We start from the raw sequence: 23594 nt of genomic DNA on the forward strand, positions 1-23594 counted from the left end.
AGTGAGAACCTGGGACAAATGTGCATCCGTGACAGGCCAGGAGTGGCTGGCATCAAACAACTGGGAGAAGCTAGTAGGTCCTAGACACTCCACCCTGAGCCCCTCCCTCCACCCGTTCCCTAGGTCCTAGACCACAGCAGCAGCTGGCATCTGACAAGCACTCACAATGGGCTGAGACTGCTTGCACACTTATGCATGCATCAGAACCAGGACAGCCTGTGGAAACATGCATCACTGTGCCCCACCCCGAGCTTCCAATTCACAAGACCTGGGGACAGGGCCTCAGGAGAGCCTTTCCAAGTTCCCAGGGGCTGCTGCTGTGCTATTGGTTTGAAAAACACCTTTTAAGAACTGCTGGGCTAAGGGTTTCACAAGACTTAACTCCTTGAATTCTCCCAAAGACACTTTGAACAAGATACAGAGCTCTGGATTTTTAATCCTACAGATCTGGATGGAAATGTCACCTCTGTCAAAACAGCTGTGATACCCCGGATGAGCAACTTGACTTCCGGGAACCTCACTTCTCTCATCTGTAAAATGGGGTAAAATTTCCTCATAGAATGAAGATTAAATAAAGTAGTAATATGGAGATTAGTGCAGTTTGGCTCATTTATCAATCAGCAATTATTTATTGAGTATTTACTGTGTACCAGGCTGTAAGCTGGGGTTCTTTGTGTGGTTATACTCTTTGTGTGGGTACTGACTGGGTCTGACCCAGGTCTGCCTCCTATTCACAAGTAAGGCGGACCTGTAAACAGCAGAGTAGGTGAAGCTTGGGCTCAGGACTCAGACACCTGGTGTGGCACCATCTCGGCCTTACTGGCCATGTAGTATTAGGCAGATGAGTTCATCTCTCTGCCTCTGCTCCTTCCCTTATAAATTAAGACAGTAGCCCTCCAAGGGTCATACTGAGGATTACACAAGAATATGAATGAAGGTGAATGTAGTCATTAAAAGAGTGCCTGGCTTTAATATGTGCTTACTAAACACCAGTGATTCTTGCTGTATCTTCCTTTGTGGGCTATGTAAAATAAAGGCAAACACCTTTAGTATAGTAATAGAGAAGCTATATGGTGGCCATTAATGAGTCATTTTATCACAAGATGGACTCAAAAACAAACCTGGTCTGAGAGCCTCACATTCTGGTAATACTTTCATCCCTTGGAGTGTTTTCACCAAAATGTCTATACTCAAAAATAAGAGGGACAAAGTGTGTGTGTCCATAATATGAGGCTTTATAATGGTCAGGCCTTTAACTCAGCAATTTCATGCCTAGGATTCTCTCCTTAGGAAAAAATTCAAAAATATGCATAAAAGCTTATATACAAGGTTGGTTTGGCCTAGAAATATACACAAAGATTTATTTATTTATATATGATTGTTTTTGCAGAGCACCATATAAAGTAACACAACTGTGTATGGATCCTAAATGTTCCCAAAACAAAGAATGATTATATTTTAAGTTTCTATAAATTATCCAATCCATATAATGAGCAATAATGTAGCCATTTTGTTACTCTTCAAAAGCACAGTAATGTATGTGTACTAGGGAAAAGGGTTCTTAACAGAAGTCTGTTTAAAAAGAAAAGCAAATTTCCTGTTACCTTCCCCTACCCACTCTAACCCAGCTTCCCTGAGGCAAATGTTTAAACAGATACTGTTTTTAGTTTTTATGGCTTCGTTAACCAAAATGGTTAGTTAACTTAAATACTCTAAAAATTAAGCATGTATCTTTATTTCTTGATTCATCAAATTACATATTATTAACTGAATTCCTGCTTTGACAGATGTGGATTTAGGTCATGAATTTTTACCTTACAAATTTATAGGATTTGTAACCTATAAATCTCTCTCTCTCCACACTTCCAATTTTAATGACTATTTTTAGTTTTTCAATTAGCTACCTTTGTAACTTCAAATTAAAAAATTAAACTTCAACTTTCACAGCACTTAGAGACTATTTTTTGTTTTATGTCTTCTTACTAAAAAAGATAATGAAATTAGTGTCCTACACTTGCCTCCAACTTGCCTTTCCTACTTCTTTCTTCCAGAAATTGTTAGACTTATAACATATATATTTTGTTCTGCAACCACAATTCTTTGTGGTTGTTTATAGGTTAATTACAGAAACTAAAAGTAACAAAAATTAAAAGACTTTATTATAATGATGATTAGGAAAATGTTATTCTCTGAAGAATTAAGTAAAAAATATAATCCTACATCACTATCCATCTGCTCCTCAAAGCAGTATGTTTCTAATTCAGTCCCTTTTCTTATAGTTTATCAATTATTCAAAATCATGCCATATTTTTAGTTTGCTTCAATTTGGACTAGCATTCTTTTTTGTGCAACTTTTTTTTTCCTAAAGTTTTTCATTGCCCTTCTTTTTTCTTCCTGTCATATACCATTTCCTTAATGATAGTATCTGTTGCAGGGAGTGGTTTCTTTCTTCTTCAAGTTGTCATTCCCAGAATGCTTTGACACTCTACTCTAATCAGGACTGGTTACTTTCCAGGCTTGCTGCACTGCTGTCATTTGGAGCCCTCTCTTTACAGCTTTCAGTATTGTTACACATTATTCCTTAAAGCAAAACTATGTTTCTTAGATCCCATCTCTTTCTATTTCTTGGATGCTTTTTTTTTTTAATTCTATGGAGTATTTTCATTATTTATTTATTCTCAAGTTAATCTGTTTAGAATTTTTTTTTATTTTATAAGTCTTAAAAGTGTTGTTACTTTCTCCTCATTTGATTGATAATCTGGCTAAATCTATAATTCAAGGTCCAAAATCATTTTTCTTCAGCACTGGAGGTACCATCTCACTGTCTTCTGGCATAAAAGTGTCTGATGACTTCTTATAAGGATCTGTTTTTGCTTTTTAGGAATTTTAAGTTTTCCCTTTCCCTCAGAGTTCTGATTATTTGACCATTAAATTTTTTTTTAGATTTTATTTATTTATTCATGAGAGATACACAGAGAGAGGCAGAGATATAGGCAGAGGGAGGAGCAGGCTCCTCTTAGGGAGCCCAGTGTGGGATGTGGGACTCGATTCCAGATCCTGGGATCATGCCCTGAGCCAAAGGCAAATAGATGCTCAACTTCTGAGCCACCCAGGTGGCCCACCATTAGAACTCTTTTCTGCATGCTGGTAACCTATTACACCCGAATTCTATGACTATCATCATCACCATCACTGGAGAAGCCAGTCTGTGACCAGTTTAATCAGGAATGGCTGCAGATTATGAGAACATTGAATGTATTACTCAGGGGCTAAAAACACAATAAAGCCAGTCCTTGGTCCTGTGGTAACAATGCAGGCTTTAGTCAAGTTAAATTTTTCTCACAGACCAACAAGGCCAACTTGACCTTCAAGACAGCTAATGTATGTCAAGGTAGGGCAGAAACAGGAGCTTCAGTCCAGACATTTATTGGAACCTGAATCAAAGAGCAATGCCGCATATGACTTTTTTGGCTACTGATCAATCAACCTCAATCCAAAGATGCTGTTATCAGAGACAGTCAGGGAACCAGTTCTGTTTCCATATTTGAATATCCTCCTGACTCTAAATCTTACATTTTAATTAACACGAAAATGACATGCAAGTTGTCTATTTGTGCTGGAAATAGTCCTCTGTGCTCTGATATGTATGCTTACTGGATTAAGAAAAAAATCAATACACTGTATAAACATGAACAGCATTGCACAGAGGTTACATTAAATACTAATGGAAAGGAAACAAAAAATCTGTGTCTAAAGAGGACAAAGGGGATATTGATTAGTAATTTGTTTTCAAGATTCTTCTTTCATAGAAGACAAATGCTTTTTTTTTCTTTCAGTTTTAGGAAGAATGGGGAGATAGGGAATTAATGGTATCTGATCACCATCAACTGCCAGTCCCTAGTTTGGATGCATGTAATAGGTTCAATAGTGTCTTCCAAAAGGATATACCAAAGTCTTAATGCCCAGTACCTATAAATGTGATCATATTTGGAAATAAGGTCTTTGCAAACATAATCATGTTGAGTTGGATACTGGGTTAGGGTGGTCCTAAATCTAATGAACGTTCCTTATAAGGACAGAGAAATGCAGAGACAGATTCACACAGAGAGGGCCATGTGACCATGGAGGCAGAGATTAGAGTGATAGATACAACCATAGATTTTCAGGAGCCACCAGAAGCTAGAAAGAGAGAAGGATTCTTCCCTACAGCCATCAAAGGGAGCACAGCTCTGCCAACACCTTAATTTCAGACTTCTAGCCTTCAGAACTGTGACAGAATAAGATTCTGTTATTCTAAGCTCCCCAGTTTGTGATAACTTCTATGGCATCTTCAGGAAACTAATAAGGTGTGATATATGCTTTATATTATTCAATCTTCAGCAATTCTATTGGGGATGTATTATCCCCATTCTATTTATAATTGGTAAATGTAGATGGAAAGAGATTAAATAATCAAAGTCCACAGCTGAAAAACAGTCCTAACCCTGCCTGGCTCCAAAGTGCATGTTCCCCCTAATAGATCAAACTGCTTTTGTCCAGGGAGTTGTGTGGTTTTCTAAAAGCATTTTTAGTTCCAACTTCCCATACCATGGTAGAAGTTAACCTGCCTGCTTAATGAAAACCAGAAACAAAGACTAGGACAGAATTACATGCAGGCAGGGTCACTGTACTGCAAAAGGCAGCAACAGATCTGTCTTCTCCTTTCCTACTTCATGAAGTAAAACTGGTCAACTGGATCAGGCCACCATGCTTTTCTTCCTCTTCCCACCTCTACCTTCTCTGAATATCCACCTGGTGTCTTGCCCTCCTTTGGCCATTCACATGGCCAAGAAGAGTCGATTCAGCATTGCAGGGCATGGGAGCAGGACCTAATACCAATGCAGGAATGAATGCCTATATCTAGGAAGAAGGCAAGGGATAAGGTAAGCTCTACAGATCCTACCATCTTTCTCTCTTCTCTCTTGCAATTCCTACTTTCAGATACCAAGTGATAAGAGCATATAGGTAGAGACTGTCTGCTTGGGACAGGCCCACTCACAACTCACTTTCTTCTTTCATCCTTCATTTCTCAGTGTTGCTAAATTAAGCTAGGTCTTGCTCCCCTGATCTACCCAAAATGCCTCTGCTCTTCAACTTTCCTCTTCCATGTAAATAACTAAAGAAGACTAAGATCTCAAGATGTAGCTTTATGGGAAAAGATAGGCTCTACATAATTACTACCTACCACCTTTATCACCATCATTATACTCACCATGATTGCCATTATGATTATCACCAACAGTCTCACCATCACATCACTATCATCACTATCACCATCAGCAGCAGCAGCACTGTCACTATCATCATCATCATCATCATCATCATCATCATCATCACTTTATCATCACCATGACTATCATCATCACCATCACTATCACCATCATCACTATCATCCATCATCAACCATGCCACTACCATCATCATCACCATCACTACCATGGTCAGAACCATCATCAGTAACACCATCATCATAGCTGACATGTACTGAGCAGACACTACTCCAGAGATGGTTCCAAGTGCTTTGCATGCATTCTTACAATAATACCACAAAATGGACACTGTTTTAGTCTGTATTTTACAAATTAGAATACAAAAGTACTAGTAAGTTAAATAAGTCACCCAAGATCACAGAACTAGTCAATAGTGAGTGAACCTGGGATTCACACATCCAGCAGTCAGGGCTAGTAGCCTTCATACACAGTGGCCTCTCCAGGGCTCAGGCTCTAGCCTGGCCTTTTACCAGGAGCCCTGCATTGGGTCATGAGGTCTTGGGTCACTGTGAATGTTGAGATTCTTATTATGAGTATACAGCTCACTCTTCTGGACTGACTGGTAGGGCAGGATTTTCAAAATCTCCCAGTAGCTGGCCAAAAGCTGTCACAATCCATTCTTCAAAACTACACTTAACCATCAGTATCTTTATTGAACTGTTTGCCAGTGGCCAGGGCTTACTCCTTTTCTAGTCTTTAAAACCATACTTTAAACTCAGAATTCTTACATCCACTTCATATGTGCTAAAACCAAGCTTTGCTATACCTGTGTTTGCTGAAACTCTCTATTTAAGTGGGCTACCAGGGGTGACTCAGTGTTTGGATGTGGTGATAAACTTTCTTGACATCTAGTTTATTCAGTGGGCCCAGGCTGCGTGCTGGAAGGACAAGGGAGAAACAGATCCAGGCCCTGCTCTGAGGCCCTCACAATCCTGCAGAAAAACACACAAGCAAGCAGGCTGAAGTGACACGGTGTGACTAGGTTGAAGCTAGAGACACCTGGAGGAGTGGGGCTGGGAGGAGGGGCAGCCCTTAACCTAGCTCAAAAGACAAAGGAGGCTTTCCATGAGGGGACCCATGGGCAGGGGAGAATGAACCAGGAGGAGATCAAGCCAGGCAGAGAGAACAGCATGAGCAGGATGTGCAGATGGAAGAGATGCAGCTCAGGTCCCAAAGGGCCTTCAAGAGCAGGTTAGTGATTCACGACATCATTCTAAGGGCTTGTGGGGGAATCAATACAGGGTTTTAGGCCAGGAAGTAACATGGTCAGATCAGTGTTTCAGAAAGATGAATCTGGCCACTGCATGACATCAGGCTGGAGGAGCACAAACTGGACATGACAGCCAAGGGAGTGAGGATGAAGACATGAAACAAGGCTGCAGGAAGCAGTAGAGTATGCTAGTAAAGACCACGGCCCTAGTCGGGAGTTCCACTCTCAGCTCTACACCCTACCACACTGTGGGACCCTGGGCCTCCCCTTCTGTAAGCTACAATTTCCCCAACTGTAAAATGAGTATTAAAACAGTGCCTATGTTTCCTTGCTAAGTTAAATGCAGAATTGCCATACAACCCAGCAATTCTGCTCCTAGGTGTATACCCCAAAGAACTGAAAACAGGTGCTCAAACAAAAATCTGTACCTGAATATTCATGGTGGCACTATTTACAATAGCCAAAAGATGGGTAAATCCCAGACGTCCACCACTTGAAGAAGAGATAAACAAAATGTGGTCCAGCCACACATGGAATAAGATTCAGCCATAAAAAGGAATGAAGTAGCTACAACATGGATGGACCTCGAAAATATTATGCTAAGGAAAGAAGCTGGACACAAAAGGCCACATTTCATTATATGAAATGGCCGGAACAGACAAATCTATAGAGACAGAAAGTGGATTAGTGGTTGCCAGGGGCTGGGGGTGGAGGGGAGATTGAAGAGCAACTGCTCAATGGGAACAGAGTTCCCTTTTGGGGTGATGGAAATATTCCAGACCTAGATAGTGCTATTGTCTGCTCAACACTGAACATACTAAATATCAATAACGGTAGATTTTACGTATGTGTACTTTACTACACACACAAAATAGGGCCTACTGGCTCGGGATGCAGCACACAGAAGTCAGTCAGTAAATCTGAACTGCTAGTACTACTACTTCCAGCAGCCTGGAGAGAAGGGCAAAAATTAGGGGAATATTTAGGAGACAGAGTCCATAGGATACAGTGAGTGAGCACAGAACAAATGTGTGTGATGCCAGCGATAGAGTCAAAAATATCCCTGGATATCTCTCTTGGGAGACTGGGTGCTGGTGGGACCCACCACCGCAGTGACAGGTGCAGAAATTTAAGCACTCAGAGCACTAGAAATCAGCCCCAAGTTAATCATACTTTTGAGATTTCCTCCAGAAATCTTGCAGCCAAATTCCACTGATAATCATTAGCAAGTACAGATTTCAAAGAGCCTATTTACCATAAACTTCATTAACGAAGAATAGGGAAAGAGAAGCCAGCTCAGTGATCCCAGCCTCCTCATCCCCAGGCCCTAACTTTCTCACTTGTCTGACAAAACTCATGCGCTATTACCATCTCTTTAATCATGTATTAGCTGAGAGCAGATTCCTTTGATGAGTTCCACCACTGCATTTATGAAGAGCAATGCTGCACACACACACACACACACAAAAGCCTTTCAAAAGGAATGCTTTAAATGCTTCTAATCTAACAGAAGTTACAAAAGCATGAGGAGGAATTGTTTATAGAGTTGGACTTCAATCATGTAATAAATCCACAGACTTATAGAAGCAAGAAACCAACATGTTAGCAATAGTCCTCTGACTATGGGATTATTATATTCCCATATATAATATTCTATTATTATTTTATGCTTCCAACTTTCTCTGTGTGTGTCTATGTGATAGAGAGGGGGCATTTCCTCTAAATGTCCCAGTGGACACATATTAAATCCTACCCACCTACCCCCCAAAAGACAGAAAAAGTTTGGAGAAAAGAGAAGATCAGACAGAATTTCTCTGGAAGTGATTTTAGGGGTAACTTAGCTGGAATTCTCCACTTTGAGCTAAAGATCCAAGAAGCAGAGGGGATTCAGTGACTTGGGGAACTTTGCCCCACAGCCCTTGAAGAACAGCTCTGAGGGTAAAGAGTCTCTGGGGTTCCCAGCTGACAATTCTGAAGAGTGAGAGTTTAGGAGTCATCACTGGTAGAGGGAATAATACTTAAAAATGGAGCTTTGCTAAGGTACCCGTCTAGTGAAGAAGTGGATTTGAGAACAGATTGCACAGCTGGTCTCTGTTCCTTAACATAGGCTTCAAGCTTCAGGACCTCGGCCAGTTCCCACAGCCTCTCCACACCTGATTTTTTTTTTTTTTTTTTTTTTTTTTTAATATTAAACGAGAAAGTGAAACTAAATCATCTGTAAATCATTTGCTCTTCCAGGGCAAAAATTCTATTCTGATGTCACAAAAATGTATTAAATGCCAACCAGGAGAATAATCTCAAGAATAATCTCAATGTCACAGAATGACAAGGTTTATCAGATGTCCTGGTGTCATGGGATCCCAGCCAAGGGTGCTATACCAGCATGCCTGGGGGAAGGTTTAGGAATCACAGAGGTGCAGAATTGGTCAGGCTCCTGCAGGATGTTTATGAGCTGTCCAAAGCACAGGTAAGGAAAGAACAGCATATGCAAAACTGGAGCAGCGTGGAAAACCCAGGGACCCAGCAGCACCAGGTGATGGCACCTGGTGATGGCAGAGGCCAGCTTTTCTGATGGCTCCTGAATATTAACCTGAACTAACTGGGCTTAATCCAGCAGGGAATAGGGAGTCCCTCCAGAAAGAGAAAAGCAAGCAGGTTTGTTTTTTAGAAACATCACTATAGTGAGGACGATGGCTGGAGGGGAGTAGGACTGGACAGTGGGAGTAGGCTGGTTGGTAATCCACCCAAGAGATGACACAGAGAAGGTAGACATGATGATGTGTGACTGCACAACCTCATCCTCTAAGTGCAACTCAATGCCATGTGACTCTGCTAACAGTCACATGCTCCATCCATTGTGGTTGATCAAGGGCACTCACTGTAAATTCCTCTATTTGAGAAATTCTCATGTTGCATATAGCTATCCAAAGACACTTTCTTTTTCTTATTAATAGAAACTCTTTATGTATCAAAGGCGTTAATCCTTTTTCATGTCTGTGACAAGCAGTTTCCCAAATTTGTCACTTAACCTTTCTTAATGCTGTTTTTTTTAAAGATATTTATTTATTTATTTGTTTGTTTGTTTATTCATTTATTTATTTATGAGGGAAAGCTTGAGCAGGGGGAGCAGCAGGCAGAGGGAGAGAGAGGAGCAGGCTCCCCACTGAGCAGGAAGCCAGATAAGGGGCTCAATCCTAAGACTTGGAGATCATGACCTGAGCTGAAGGCAAATACTTAACCAACTGAGCCACCCCAGGTGCCCCCTCTTAATGCTGTTTTTAAATGTACAATTTTTGGGATGCCTGGGTGGCTCAGCGGCTGAATGTCTGCCTTCAACTCAGGTTGTGATCCTGGATCCTGGAATCCCAGGATCGAGTCCCACATCAGGATCCCCACAGGGGAGCCTGCTTCTCCCTCTGCCTGTGTCTCTGCCTCTCTCTCTGTGTCACTCATGAATAAATAAAATCTTTTAAAAAATAAATAAATGTAAAATTTTCAACTATTTGAGCACTTAAATTTATGGTCTTCCTTCATGGTTCTCTTCATATCATATAATACTAACTATATTTACCTTTTACAAATCGTTTTACTGAGATTTTAATCTGATGCGGGAATTCATCTTTATTTTTTGTCCGAAAGATCCAACCAGTTGCCCACAAATTTAGGAAAGATATTCTTTTCCCATTGATTTGAAATACCCATCTTACTATAAGTATGTCTGTGTACATATTCTATTCTGTTCCATTGGTCTGGCTTTTCTGGAAGAGTGGCATACTACATTAATGTAGCTTTATAATTTTTTAATATCTCCTAGGGAAAATCCTCCCATATCATTTCATTGTCACAATGTTCTCATCTGGTTTCACAAATTTATATTTTCAGGTGAAACTCTGATGAATTTGATCACATATCTCCCCCCAAAGCCTATTGAAATTATTATTGGAACTGCATTTTACATGAATTTGGGGTGATACAACAGTTGTTTTAAATGGCTCTCTCTTGATTAGATCTGAGGTCCTCATTCTCTGGGTCCCTGCCCTGGCACCCAGCCCTTTTGAGGACACATGGAATCAACACAAGAAGCTGTAGGGAGATCCAGCACAATCTGAACACCAATGTCCAGCACGTACAGTGTGATTTTTCTTTTTCCTCCCAGACACTCGTCAGGCAGCAGACAGAAGGGGCAAGAGGATCTCATGATACAAAATGAGAAGCAATTTCCTGGGGCCTTACTTTCCTTGGCTGACACCTGCTAGTTTCACCCTCAGGAACGTAACAGAAAATAAATGAGCCGATGGGGTCTCCTAGGGTTGCAGAGTTTCCCAATCTACATGACGGATGCTCTTAATGCCTTTATTTTATGTTTTAGCCGCATGATGGAGTGCCAGGGGAGCCACTGCCCTGCTCTTCCTACTCACTCTGGCACTTTCCTAGTGTAATGATGTCACCTCGCAGGTGCCCGAGTAGGCCTGCTAGAACACAAGGTAACTGGCAAGGGACTTGCCTCATCCACATACGTGTATCCACTGGTGCCAGGCACTGGGCTTGCACCCAGGAGACCTGGGTTCACATCCAACCAACAGTCCAACTGGCTCAACTTCAATGTCAGATCCTCAGTGGCATATTTTAGAACACGCTTCCTCTATCTTTAACTGTCTTTTCCTTTAACTACATCCAGCTGAATTCTTACCTCCTCCATGAAGCCTGCCATCTACCCACCACTCTTTACTGTCACTATCTGCAGCATGTGTGGCCTGGATTTTCATAACCTCGCAATTCAATCATGGTATTTGTGTATTGCTTGACCTTTTTTTGTTTGTTTTTCTCATTTAATGTCTCGGTGAGGGCAGGGGGAACAGTGGGAGGCGAGTGATCTGAGTCTCCAGGCTGCCCCAGACATCACTACACCCTGAAATTTGCACTGGGCCTGACTCACACACATCTGCATGATCCCCGTGGGCATCTGGGCACAAGACCCTGATACTTGAGGTCCATTCATGATTATCACAGGACACCTGCAGGGGGTGGTGTCTGCTTGTACATATAATAATAATACCAGGGACACCTGGATGGCTCAGTGGTTGCGTGTCTGCCTTTGGCTCAGGGTGTGATCCCGGGATTCTGGGACCGAGTCCTGCATTGGGCTCCCCATGGGAAGCCTGCTTCTCTCTCTGCCTATGTCTCTGTCTCTCTGTGTGTATCTCTATCTCTCTCTCATGAATAAATAAAATCTTTAAAATAATAATAATAAATAATAATAATTCCAAAGACAGTGGCTGGTGTTAACTGAGCACTTATAAAACGCCAGGCACTGTGCCTAGTGCTTTACACACATCAATCCATTTACTCTGATGACCACCCAATGAAGTGGGTACTATCACCACCCATTTCACAGCTAGGAAATTGTGAATAGGGAGGTAACTAACACACCCACAGACATATACAATCAGTAGACAGACAGGGACTCAAAACTGGACCCTTGGCCCAAGAACCTGGTGTCCCCACAACACTGTATGGCTGCCACATTTGTATACCTCATCTTCCCACTCAATGGTCATCTCCCTGAACGTGGTCCACAGTGTAGAGTCAGTCACCTGGACCAGGGCAAAGGGTGGAAATCCAACCCAGTGCTCTGCTGCCAAACTGTGCATCCAGGGGCCTGCACCCCAGAACAAGCACCTACTCCTGTTGCCCTTAAAGGCAATGTGTGGGCTGGAGGCTGCCCCAAAGACATGGGTATGGCTCATTTCCATCCACATGAGAGGGCCTGGGATGTGGAGGAAGGGCTCATAAACATCAATTAAGTGAATGTTCTCTGACTTCTATTACAATCATGCAGGGACCAGACACCCACTCCACCGAGTGGCAATCACCAGCATTGATGATGACAATCAGCAATCTGCTCAATCAAGGCTATTTACCTATTGAGTGCCCTGCAGAATGTAAGGTACAGGGTAGGGCACAAGGATGAAGCAGACATGGCCCCACCCTCCAGGAGCTCCCAGAGCAGCCAGGAAGACTGTTGGCACTTGTCTTCTGGACTCCCCTCTCTCCTGCCTGCCCCCATCCCCCAAAGACCCTTCCTTTGCCATAGCTGACTTGGATTTTGTCTCCATCTCTTTGGGGCAGGGATTCAGCTCCTTAGGAGGCAGTGTGGCCCAGTGCCCAATAACAGGGCTCTGGAGACAAAGTGCCTGTGTTCAAATCCCAGTTCCAACCCCTATGAGAAAAGCACACACACAGCATCTCCAAGACTGCTGCCCTCAGAGGGGCCGTGGCTGGTATCTAGAAACTTGGATTTGGGGAGAGTTCCCACCATGCTCTGGTAAGAGTGGCTCACTGCGCCTAAGCTGTCAAGCAAACAACGTGGATTACACACTGAACACATTTCTCCTGGGAGTCCAGAACCATAGTATATGCCAGCCCAAGGGTATCTGTGTGCCCAGGCCCCAATAAAAACCCTGGTGTGGGTCTCTGATGAGCTTTCCTGGTGACAACATGTCACAGTCACACTGTTTTCTGGTGAACACTGCATCCTGTGTGACTCTGCTGGAGGAGGATTCTGGAAGCTGGTGCCCAGTGTCCTCCAGATTTCACCCAGTGCACCTCTGCCCTTTGCTGATTTTACTTTGCATCCTTCTTGGTAATAAATCAGCCGCAAGTATGACTATGTGGAGTCCTGTGCCCTCTTGGTGAATCACTGAGCCTGGGAGTGATCCTGGGAACCCTGGTACACTAGCTGGGTGACCCTGGGCAAATTACTTGACCTATATGTGCCTCGGTTTCCCCATCTATGAAATGAGGGTAATTTTAAAATAGAATCTATCCCCCAGGATTGCCCACACAATTCATCATATGTAAATTGCTCAGAATGTCTTCAGTCCCCAGCAGGTGCTGAAGCGATGCAAAGTGTGGTTATACAGTGAGTAAACACTATATTGCCCAGATGGAGGGGCCATCCAGGAAACCAGACTGACAGCCTCTGGCCACACTTGGGGACCCCACACTGCGCGGTGTGTCTGGGCCAGCAGCCGCCCCCTCCCTTTGGCTCTGAGGACAGCCAGACACCAAGACATCAGAGGCATGAGAAGACACACTGGGGTGTCAGGTGGCTGTCCAGCTCAAGTATTTTCTCTTACCTTTATCTTTTCTTCTGCTGTTATGGTGAAAAGGGCTTTTAGTTGGGTCTTGTTCTAGAAAAAGAAAAGAGAAGAAAACACTTCCGTCAACAGGTTTTGGAATGTGACATATGGGGTATCATTTGGTATTATTTGCAACCTGCCCTGCCTGGAGCTGCAGCAGGCCCCTCCCTGACTGTGGGGGACTGGGTCCTGTGGGGGTCTTAAAGTCCCTTCAGGGGGAAGAGCAGAGCCTCCTCTAACTGAGGAGAAAGCTCAGGCAGTGTGCGCTCTGGTGAAACGCCAGGGTTGGAGTCAGGCCGGATGGGAGCTGAGGATGGACTCCAAAGTTCAGCAGCCCCCAACACAGCAGCCCCTCGTCCTCTCCAGCATGCTTCTTGCAGGAAAGGTGCAGACAACAGTGAGGGGTCCTGCTCTGCTGAGGCCACCTGCCAATGTGATGTGCCCCACCCCCAAGGCTCCATGGGGTCTGTTCCTCTTGCCTTCGAACCATCTCTGGTTGGCAGCTAGGGGAAAACGGAAGGGTGTCAGGCCAGCTATCTGTCCAAGCCCATGGTATCTCAGGAGATGTGCCATGAGAACACGCTTCCCCCTGGGGACACAGGCACCGCCGAAAGGCAGTTCAGGGTGGTGAGTGGTTCATGCCGGCCTGCCTGGGCTCACACCTGGCTCCATCACTCACAGCAGACTGACTTCAGGCAAGGCACTGACTTCTCTGTGTCCCATTTGTGCCACCTGCAAAATGGGAATCCTATTCAACTCATACAGTTGCTGTGGGAATTAAATTAGCTAATAGAGAGTCTAGGAGTGTGCCTGGCACACGGAGTGACCACCAAAAGTATTCTAGTCATTGGCTAGAGTTGGTGGTGGTGATAATTGGTGTGGATAACCTGGCTTTGAGGCTTGGAGCTTGAAGACCAGGGAGCAAGGCAACCCTGGTGTCATTCCATCATGGCTGTTTGAATTGCCTCTGTTTGGGGAATATCCCAACACCCTTTTTCGTGAATATCCTGATGCCCTGTGAGTTTCGGGGTCCGGCCCTGGACACCTGAGGCTGCATTCAGAAGCCCACACTCAAGATCACAGTTTTTTATTCTCTTCCCACTTTTGGCCCCTCCACCCTGTGTTTTCTGACACCCAAGGTCTAAGCAGAGAGAAGCTTCAAGTGTGCTATGAAGCTTGACCTCATCTCTTTGCAAAACGTAAATCCTCACCTCTGTGCTTACTACAGAAACTTCAAGGCTTGCGAAACCTGTTTTAGATCACAGCATGAAGTCAGAAAACACAGGCCAAGCAGAGTACGGGGTGACTGTGTAAGCGGGCAGGATGTTTACATAATCCCTTATAAGAGGCTTGACATGATTGCTCTAGGTCCTCCCCCTCTCCACCATGTACCATGTAGGGCCTGTTTCATCTAACTCTCTCTGATGCTGGGGGACGTGTGCGTGTTTGAGAAAGCAGCTTCCAGCTCCAAACACAATGCACCTCTGTCAATACCACCTCCTGCTGGAGAATTCATGAGTGGGAATGACAGCTGGCTCCCCTTACCTGCCGGGGATGCATTCCAGGAAGCCCAGTGGATGCCTGAACTCCCAGACAGTAGTGAACCTTAGATACACTGTTTTTTCCTATACACGCATCCAATTTAATTGATAAATTGGGCACAGTAAGAACCTGACGACAATAACTAGAAATAGAACAATTACTACAATGCACCATGGTAAGAGCTATGTGAACGTGGGCTCTCTCTCTCTCAAAATGCCTTTTGTCCTGTACCCACTCGCCCTTCTGTTTGTGATGACGTGAAACCGCCTGCTCTCACCATCGCCGCTATTACCCTCACGCAATTCTAACAAGTGAACAGGAGAACGGAGCCAGGGGAGAAGCTTCCTGCTCCTCTCGTTGTTGGGGAGGGGACTCTGAACCCCTCTCTGGGGTTCAGCACCACTTGTGAAGCACAGCTGAGCAATGGTTCTCAGGCGCAGCTGTGTCAGAGGTCACCCCCTCTCCACTGGAGGATTCTATCCTGTCGGGCACCTGCCTGTTTAATAAATAACTGTTACTGTTTTTTCCTTTGTCTTAGAAAACATCTTGGGAATGACTGACCAGCAGAGCAAACCACTGCTCTCACGTGCAGCTGATAAAAGTCTCACTGAGCCCTAAATACACTTGACCTTCTATGGATGATCATGGATGGTCTATGGATGGTCATGGACAAAAGCCTTGCAGTCACCCGAGGGTCAGGCAATTCCAACCAGGTGAAGTAACTTGAGAACAAGGTACATGAGCTCCTTGTCAACTTCCAGCACATATTCCCTCAGCAAACACTGGTCTCCCAGGACTCTTCTCTATGGCAGGATCTACGTCGTGGCGATACTGTTGGTCGACCAGGGCCAGCAGGCAGAGGCCCAGCACACAGACCAGTGAAGCCCAGAAGTCTGGAATCTTTAGGAGGGCAGGTGCGCGCTTCACTCTCCACCTGCAGAATGGCCCAGAGAGCCCCAGACAGTTTGGAGGGAGTAGAAAATTACAGGCTACTGTAGACCGACACATCTCACTTGTCCCCACATAAGAATGGAGACACTGGTATGATCATTGCCTTTTTGAAGACAAGGAAACTGAGCTTCAGAGAAGTTAAGAAATAAAACTTGCCCAAGATTCATTAGTTTACTATTCATTCATTTATTTAACATTTACTGCACATTTACTGTGCATGGCTCTATTTTTGGCACAGAGAACACAGGTGTCAATAGGAAAGACAAGGTCCCTGGTCTCATAGAGTGAGTAGGGGTGGGGGTTTCCTAAGGAAATAAAGTCAGTGTGACGGACAGACAAGGCACCAAGCAAGGGAACAGATGGGTGGCCCTGGAGTGAGTGAGGAGCCCCTCCATTCCACCTTCCCATCATTCCCCTCCCCCTCCCATCCTTCCCCTACCTCCCCGTCCTCCCCCTCCATCCCTCCCTCCCATCCTCCCCTACATCCTTCCATCTCATCCTCCCCTCCATTCCCTTCCTCCCATCCTCCCCCTCCATCCCTCTCCCACATCCTCCTCCTCCTCCATCCCCTCCATCCCCCCTCCATCCCCTCCCACTCCACTCCTCCATCCTCCTCCTCCATCCCCTCCACCCCCCCTCCATCCCCTCCCACTCCACTCCTCCATCCTCACCCCCACCCCCCTTCCCCAGGTGCTTCCAGGGGCTTGAGGTCCTAAAGCTCTGGCAGGAGGAGGTGGAGACTTTCAGTTTTGTTGAGGTTCTGAATTTCCACCGCTGGTTTCTGTCACCTTCTTCAATTCTGATTTTAACTTACTTGGTTTCCTGTACTCCGAAATTGGGGCGGTATTTCTTCTGGGCGATTTTATCTCTATTTTTGTATCTTTCTTTGTCCTCTGTTCCTGACTTTGTACCTAATTATTTTCTGAGACATTTGTCTCTTCTGACAGTTTGATTTAATAGTTTCCTTGTAGCTGGTCTTTACCTTTTTGGAATCTTCCTTTTTATCTCATTTTGTCTCAGATTTTTTTTTTCTTATTGCAGCAGCAAAGCTACACACAGGTCCTTGAGCCTCGCGTGAAAGGGGCCACAGCTGTGTGGGCCAATTCGGATTCTGTCCCGTGACCTGGGCTGTCACACTCAGAGCCTCACCCTCCCCATCTAGTCAAAGGTCCTTTCTCCAGAGGCTGAAGTCAGAACCGAATGACCAAAGTAACTAGAGCATGAGCTCCTTAATGGCAAGGACGCCATCTCCTACTCCTGCATCTCCAGGATGCGCATGGTACCCAGCACGGCACCCAGCACAGCACCCAGCATGGCATACAACCAACCATGTTCGCTGCCTACACAGATTAAAAGGTGAAGGAACCATGAACATACTAACAGTAATGGTGTCACAGGCTGAATCGTGTCCCCTCAGAATCCATATGCTGAAGCCCTGGCCACCTAAGCACTTCACGTGTATTTGGAGGTGGGGACTCTGTTGTTGTTATTTATTAATGTTTTTAATAAGTTTTTAAATTTTTATTTAAATTCAATTAATGAACATATAACATATTATTGGTTTCAGAGATAGAGGTCAGTGATTCATCTGTTGCATACAACACTCAGTGCTCATCCTATCACTCAGCTACCCCACCCACCACCCCTCCCCTCCAGGGACCCTCTGTTTATTTCCTACAGTGAAGAGTCCCTCATGATTTGTCTCCCTAATTTCATCTTGTTTGATTTTTTTTCTCTCTTCCCTTATGACTTTACAGAGGAGAGTAACCTGAAATAAGGTCATTATGGCAGCCCTGATCCCATCTGACTGGTGTCCTTGGAATAAGAGGGCATTAGGACACACTGAGGGACACCTGCGTGAGGACATGGGGAGGAGAGGCTGTCTATGCATTGTGGAGGGAGGCCTCGGGAGAAACCGACCCTGCTCACACCTTAATCTCAGAATTCCAGCCTCCGGGATCATGAAAAAACTGACTTCTTTTGCTGTTAAAGCCATCTAGCTTGTGGAACTTTGTTAAGGCAGCTCATTGCAAACTCGTACAAATAGGAACTACTGGTTGAATGCTTACTATACCAAGACACAGTGAAAATAACTTAAATCTACTGATTGCTTATCTTTATAATAACCCTATGTCAGACCCACAGAAGTTAAGTAATTACTAGAGGTCCCAATGATATGCTAAGGGAGCCAGGTTCACAGCAGAGCGTGTGAGATTCCAGGGACTACACACTCATCTGGAATTCAGTATCACGGAGGGAGACAAGGATGAAGGAAGGAAACAGGGAAGGAAGGGAGGAAGGAGGGAGGGAGGAAGGAAGGAAGGAAGGAAGGAGGAGAGAGGGAAGGAAGGGGGGGAGGAAGGAAGGAAGGAAGGAAGGAAGGAAGGAAGGAAGGAAGGAAGGAAGGAAGGAAGGAAGGAAAGAGGGAAAGAAGGAAGAAGGAAGGAGGAAAGGAAGGGAAGAGGGAAGGAAGGAAGGAAGGAAAGGAAGGAAGGAAGGAAGGAAGGAAGGAAGGAAGGAAGGAAGGAAGGAAGGGGCAGGGAAGGAAGGAGGGAAGGAAGGAAGGAGGGGAGGAGGGAAGGAAGGGAGAGGGGAGGAAGGAAAGAAGGAAGGAAGGAAGGAAGGAAGGAAGGAAGGAAGGAAGGAAGGAAGGAAGGAAGGAAGAAGGAAGCAGGGAAGGAAGGAAGGAGGGGAGGAGAGAGGGAAGGAAGGAGGGAAAGAGGGAAGAAGGAAGAAGGAAGGAAGGGAGAGGGGAGGAAGGAAGGAAGGGAGAGGGGAGGAAGGAGGGAAAGAGGGAAGGACAGAAGGGAGGAGGGGGAGGAAGGAAGGAGGAAGGAAGCAGGGGAGGAAGGAAGAAGGAAGGAGAGAGGGAAGGAAGGAGGGAAAGAGGGAAGAAGGAAGGAAGGAAGAAGGAAGCAGGGAAGGAAGGAAGGAGGGGAGGAGGGAAGGAAGGGAGAGGGGAGGAAGGAAGGAAGGAAGGAAGGAAGGAAGGAAGGAAGAAGGAAGTGAGAGGGGAGGAAGGAAGGAGAGAGGGAAGGAAGGAGGGAAAGAGGGAAGGATAGAAGGGAGGAGGGGGAGGAAGGAAGGAACGAGGAAGGAAGCAGGGGAGGAAGGAAGGAGGAAGGAGGGAAAGAGGGAAGAAGGAAGAAGGAAGGAGGGGAGGAAGGGAGGAGGGGGAGGAAGGAAGGAAGGAGGAAGGAAGCAGGGAAGGAAGGGAGGAAGGAGGAAGGAGAGGGGGAAGGAAGAAGGGAAGGAGAAAAAGAAGGAAGGAAGGGAGGGAGGGAGGGAGGGACTCCCAGACACCGTGCTCTAAGTGTCAAAGCTTCTAAAACAACAGTGAGTATTGTGGCCATTGCTGCTATAAACATCGGGGTGCAGGTGTCCCGGTGTTTCATTGCATTTGTATCTTTGGGGTAAATCCCCAACAGTGCAATTGCTGGGTCGTAGGGCAGGTATATTTTTAACTGTTTGAGGAACCTCCACACAGTTTTCCAGAGTGGCTGCGTGGTTTATGTATACAATGGAATATTACTCAGCTATTAGAAATGACAAATACCCACCATTTGCTTCAACGTGGATGGAACTGGAGGGTATTATGCTGAGTGAAGTAAGCCAGTCGGAGAAGGACAAACATTATATGTTCTCATTCATTTGGGGAATATAAATAATAGTGAAAGGGAATATAAGGGAAGGGGGAAGAAATGTGTGGGAAATATCAGAAAGGGAGACAGAACGTAAAGACTGCTAACTCTGGGAAACAACTAGGGGTGGTAGAAGGGGAGGAGGGCGGGGGGTGGGAGTGAATGGGTGACGGGCACTGGGGGTTATTCTGTATGTTAGTAAATTGAACACCAATAAAAATAAATTAAAAAAATAAATAAATAAAACAACAGTGAGGACACAGAAAGCAAAGGGAGGAGGACATACCTGTGAGGAGCTCTGAAAGGTGAGCTGGGCAGGAAGCAGGAGGACCTCTCCGCTGCCCACTTCCCCGGCCTTGATGGAGGCTGTGTAGCTGACCGAGAAGGAGTCTCCCACTGCTCAGAGAGAAAGCAGGCGTGAATGGAGAGGGGCCCATGGGTCCGCCGTGCCCCAGAGGAGCCCCACGTCAATGGAGGCCGCCAACACAACTACTCTCACAGCCACAGCCGCCGTGGACAGCAGGGGCGCCGCTCGGGGCTCGGGGCTCGGGGCCAGCAGTGGGGACGGTGCGTGCCCGCTCACAGGGCCCCTCTTTTTCACCTGAAGAGGCTGTCAGCAGGTGCAAGGAGCTGGGTGACCCCCTTCTGCCCCTGTGCTGTCTCACCTGGGGACCCCCTGCCCCATCCAGCACTGCCCAGGACTGGGTAGTTCAGTCTTCCTAACCTGGGGAACATTTAACTCCCACATTTGGGAAATCCAGTATCAAGGCAGGAATCTATTTATTCTCCCAAATTCCTGTTCACACAACTAAAGAAAAGTGTCTTCATGGGACTTTTGGGCCTCGGTGGGCAGATGGACACCAAGTACTACTCTGACCCCTCCGGGCAGCGGGTTCTGTGAGCACAGCAAGGGGCTCCAGGAGGCGGGATGTGGCACTGTGGGTTCACTGTGGGGCTCCCTCCAGCTCCGTGGTCTCTATCTAGCTGGCCCTCGATTGCTTCACTACAAAATGTAATTGTTTGTATTTAAGGGGAAGCTTCCCTGGGACACAGGGTTTGCAGCTCTAAGCGATCCGAAAACCCCGGCTCTCCAGAGAAGGCAGCTCTGCTCCCAGACACAGGTTGCACTCAGGGCCAAAGGTGAACAAAGAGCTGGGAAAGAGAGGAACCCCAGGCGAGGGTGGCCGGGGACGGAAGGGTCACCACTATAGGTTTCTTGTTTTGCAAGAGGCAGCGTGCTCTCAGCCCCGCCTCCTGGAGGGACCCTCCCATCTGATGTTGGAGACATCCTGCCCACCTCCTGCTGACCTGACCTTCCCAGGTGGGCTCCAGGCACCCAGCTGAGCCGGAAGCCACTTCATAAACTCCCACCCAAAGGCACATCTCTGTCCCGGTTCTGACAGACGCCTCCAAACCTCAGCCACGGCGCAGTGGAAGCGCAGAGTGCTGGGCCTAGGGACACGGCTGTGCCCTGCCAGAGCTGACACCGGCTTCTTATCTGGACGGGGTGGTGATGGGGCTGAGGCTATGATACTTTTGGTCTTTTTTTAACAGCTTTGAGATAAAATTTATGTATCACCCAGTTCATCTGTTTTAAGTGTGCAATTCAAGGAATTTCGTGTATTCAAAGTTGTGCAACCATCACCACAATCTGATTTCAGAACATCCCCGTCACCCTAACAGGAAACCTCATGCCCAAAGGCAGTCACTTTCCACAGCCACCCTAAGGCCTAGGCAACCACTAATCTGGTTTGGGGGTAAGGGAGATAATGATTTGTCTTTCAGGACATCTCCTAGAAATGGAACCGTATAATACATGTTGTTCGTGTTCAAGTTATTTCACCGAGCAGATTTTTTTTAAGGTTCATCTATGTCGTACATGAATCAGTACTTCTTTCCTTCTTACTGTGAGTCCTAGTCCTTTGTGGGGACAGACACAGGATGCTCTCCTGTGTCCCCTTAACTCTGCAATGTGGTTTATGTATACAATGGAATATTACTCAGCCATTAGAAATGACAAATACCCACCATTTGCTTCAACGTGGATGGAACTGGAGGGTATTATGCTGAGTGAAATGAGTCAATCGGAGAAGGACAAACATTCTATGTTCTCATTCATTTGGGGAATATAAATAATAGTGAAAGGGAATAGAAGGGAAGGGAGAAGAAATAGGTAGGAAATACCAGATAGGGAGACAGAACATAAAGACTCCTAACTCTGGGAAATGAACTAGGGGTGGTGGAAGGGGAGGAGGGCGGGGGGTGGGGGTGACTGGGTGATGGGCACTGACTTGACGGGATGAGCACTGGGTGTTATTCTGTATGTGGCAAATTGAACACCAATAAAAAATAAATTTATTACTAAAAAAAAAAAAAGAAGAAGTAAGACACAGGGATGTCTGGGTGGCTCAGTGGTTGAGCGTCTGCCTTCAGCCCAGGGCATGATCCTGGAGTCCCAGGATTGAGTCCCACATCGGGCTCCCTGTGTGGGGTCTGCTTCTCCCTCTGCCTGTGACTCTGCCTCTCTCTCTGTGTCTCTCACGAATAAATAAAATCTTAAAAAAAAAAAAAAAAAAGAAGTAAGGCACATGAGAAACCTGGTGTTCAATTTATTCAGCTCCCAAGACAAAGGAGCTACACCACTCTGCTGCTGCAGGAACCACAACCCCTTCCAGACAGCTACAAACCTCTGGGCAGTGGTGGGGGGTGGTGTATGTGTGTGTGTGTGTGTGGGGGGGTGGATAGGATAAAATATTGGGAAGAGAGAGTATGGGGAATTTTAATTTAATTAGAAAATGTTGGACTTCAAACTTACAAGAGCAAATATTTTGATCTCAGATTTTAATTCCTTATAGCCTCAAATATATTTGGGTTTCAATTTGTAGGGGATTCATTCCTAAGACCTTTCACTTTTCCCTGAGAATCTGCAAAAGGGAGGTGTTAGCAGGTCACTGCTGGAGGATCTTCCTGCAGATGAAGTCAGGGTTGTCCCCTGAGGTCACTGCAAAACTCTTGACATAGGGCGCTCCTTCCTCACCCAGCAGGGCACCCCACCCACTGGGAGGTCTGGGTGGGCACTGCAGGTCAGCCGATCTGACCCCGGGAGTGGGCTGCTGGCTGAGAGTGCCCGCCTGCAGTGGCCAGTGGGTGACAACGCCCACCCTGCTCTGCCGGCCAGTGAGCAGGGCCGCCCGACTGCCCTAAGCCTGTGCTCCAGCTCTGCCTACACCTGCCACAGGGCTCAGGGTTAGCCCCTCATAGGCTATCAGGTGCTTCATTGCTCAATGTGCTGAGACCTCAAACAAACAAACAAAACGTAAAGGCAGAGGAAAAATGAGTGCTGAGCCTATGGAACCACCTGGATTTTTATTTTAAAAATCCTCAACACCTTCATGTTATTTTTACGCAAAATTGTGAGACTCACAAAGACAGCGTGACCGAAATGACTGACATGATACCACAGTGAAGGTCCCTCACCCTGGCACAGTGGCTTATTGCCCGCACAGTGTGCCGCCGTGTGCCAGCCCTATGGACCCTACAGGGTGCCCCGAGGCAGACAGAGGAGACTTCATGGCCTGCGATGCCCAGAGCAGGAGGCTGAGGATGAGGGGGTGCCTTGCACCCGCTCCCCCGGGGAATGAACAGGATGCCACTTCCGCTGGGGCCATCACCTGTGCTCCACATGACACCCCCCCAAACACACACACACACACATGCAGAATAAAAACAATCACCACAAAATCGCTACTGGCACGGGGAATGCTTCTGTAGGTCAGGCTTTCTGTGCATTAACCCCCTC

The 23594-nt window shown here is 46.0% G+C and overlaps 1 protein-coding gene across 4 annotated transcripts in view; it reads right to left on the reverse strand.

Annotated features, from left to right (window-relative positions):
- The window catches only part of EVC2 (EvC ciliary complex subunit 2), a 126213-nt gene that overhangs the window by 85173 nt on the left and 17446 nt on the right, over positions 1-23594 (reverse strand). For all 4 annotated transcript variants that reach the window (XM_077878655.1, XM_077878644.1, XM_077878636.1 and 1 more), the window contains exons 6-7: positions 20082-20191; positions 13659-13712 (exon numbers count right to left, since the gene is read on the reverse strand). In XM_077878655.1, the coding sequence (XP_077734781.1) occupies positions 13659-13712; positions 20082-20191 (164 nt within the window). The remainder of the gene's footprint in view (positions 1-13658; positions 13713-20081; positions 20192-23594) is intronic.

The sequence above is a fragment of the Canis aureus genome, chromosome 2 (genome assembly GCF_053574225.1).
Source record: "Canis aureus isolate CA01 chromosome 2, VMU_Caureus_v.1.0, whole genome shotgun sequence".
Classification (NCBI taxonomy): domain Eukaryota; kingdom Metazoa; phylum Chordata; class Mammalia; order Carnivora; family Canidae; genus Canis; species Canis aureus.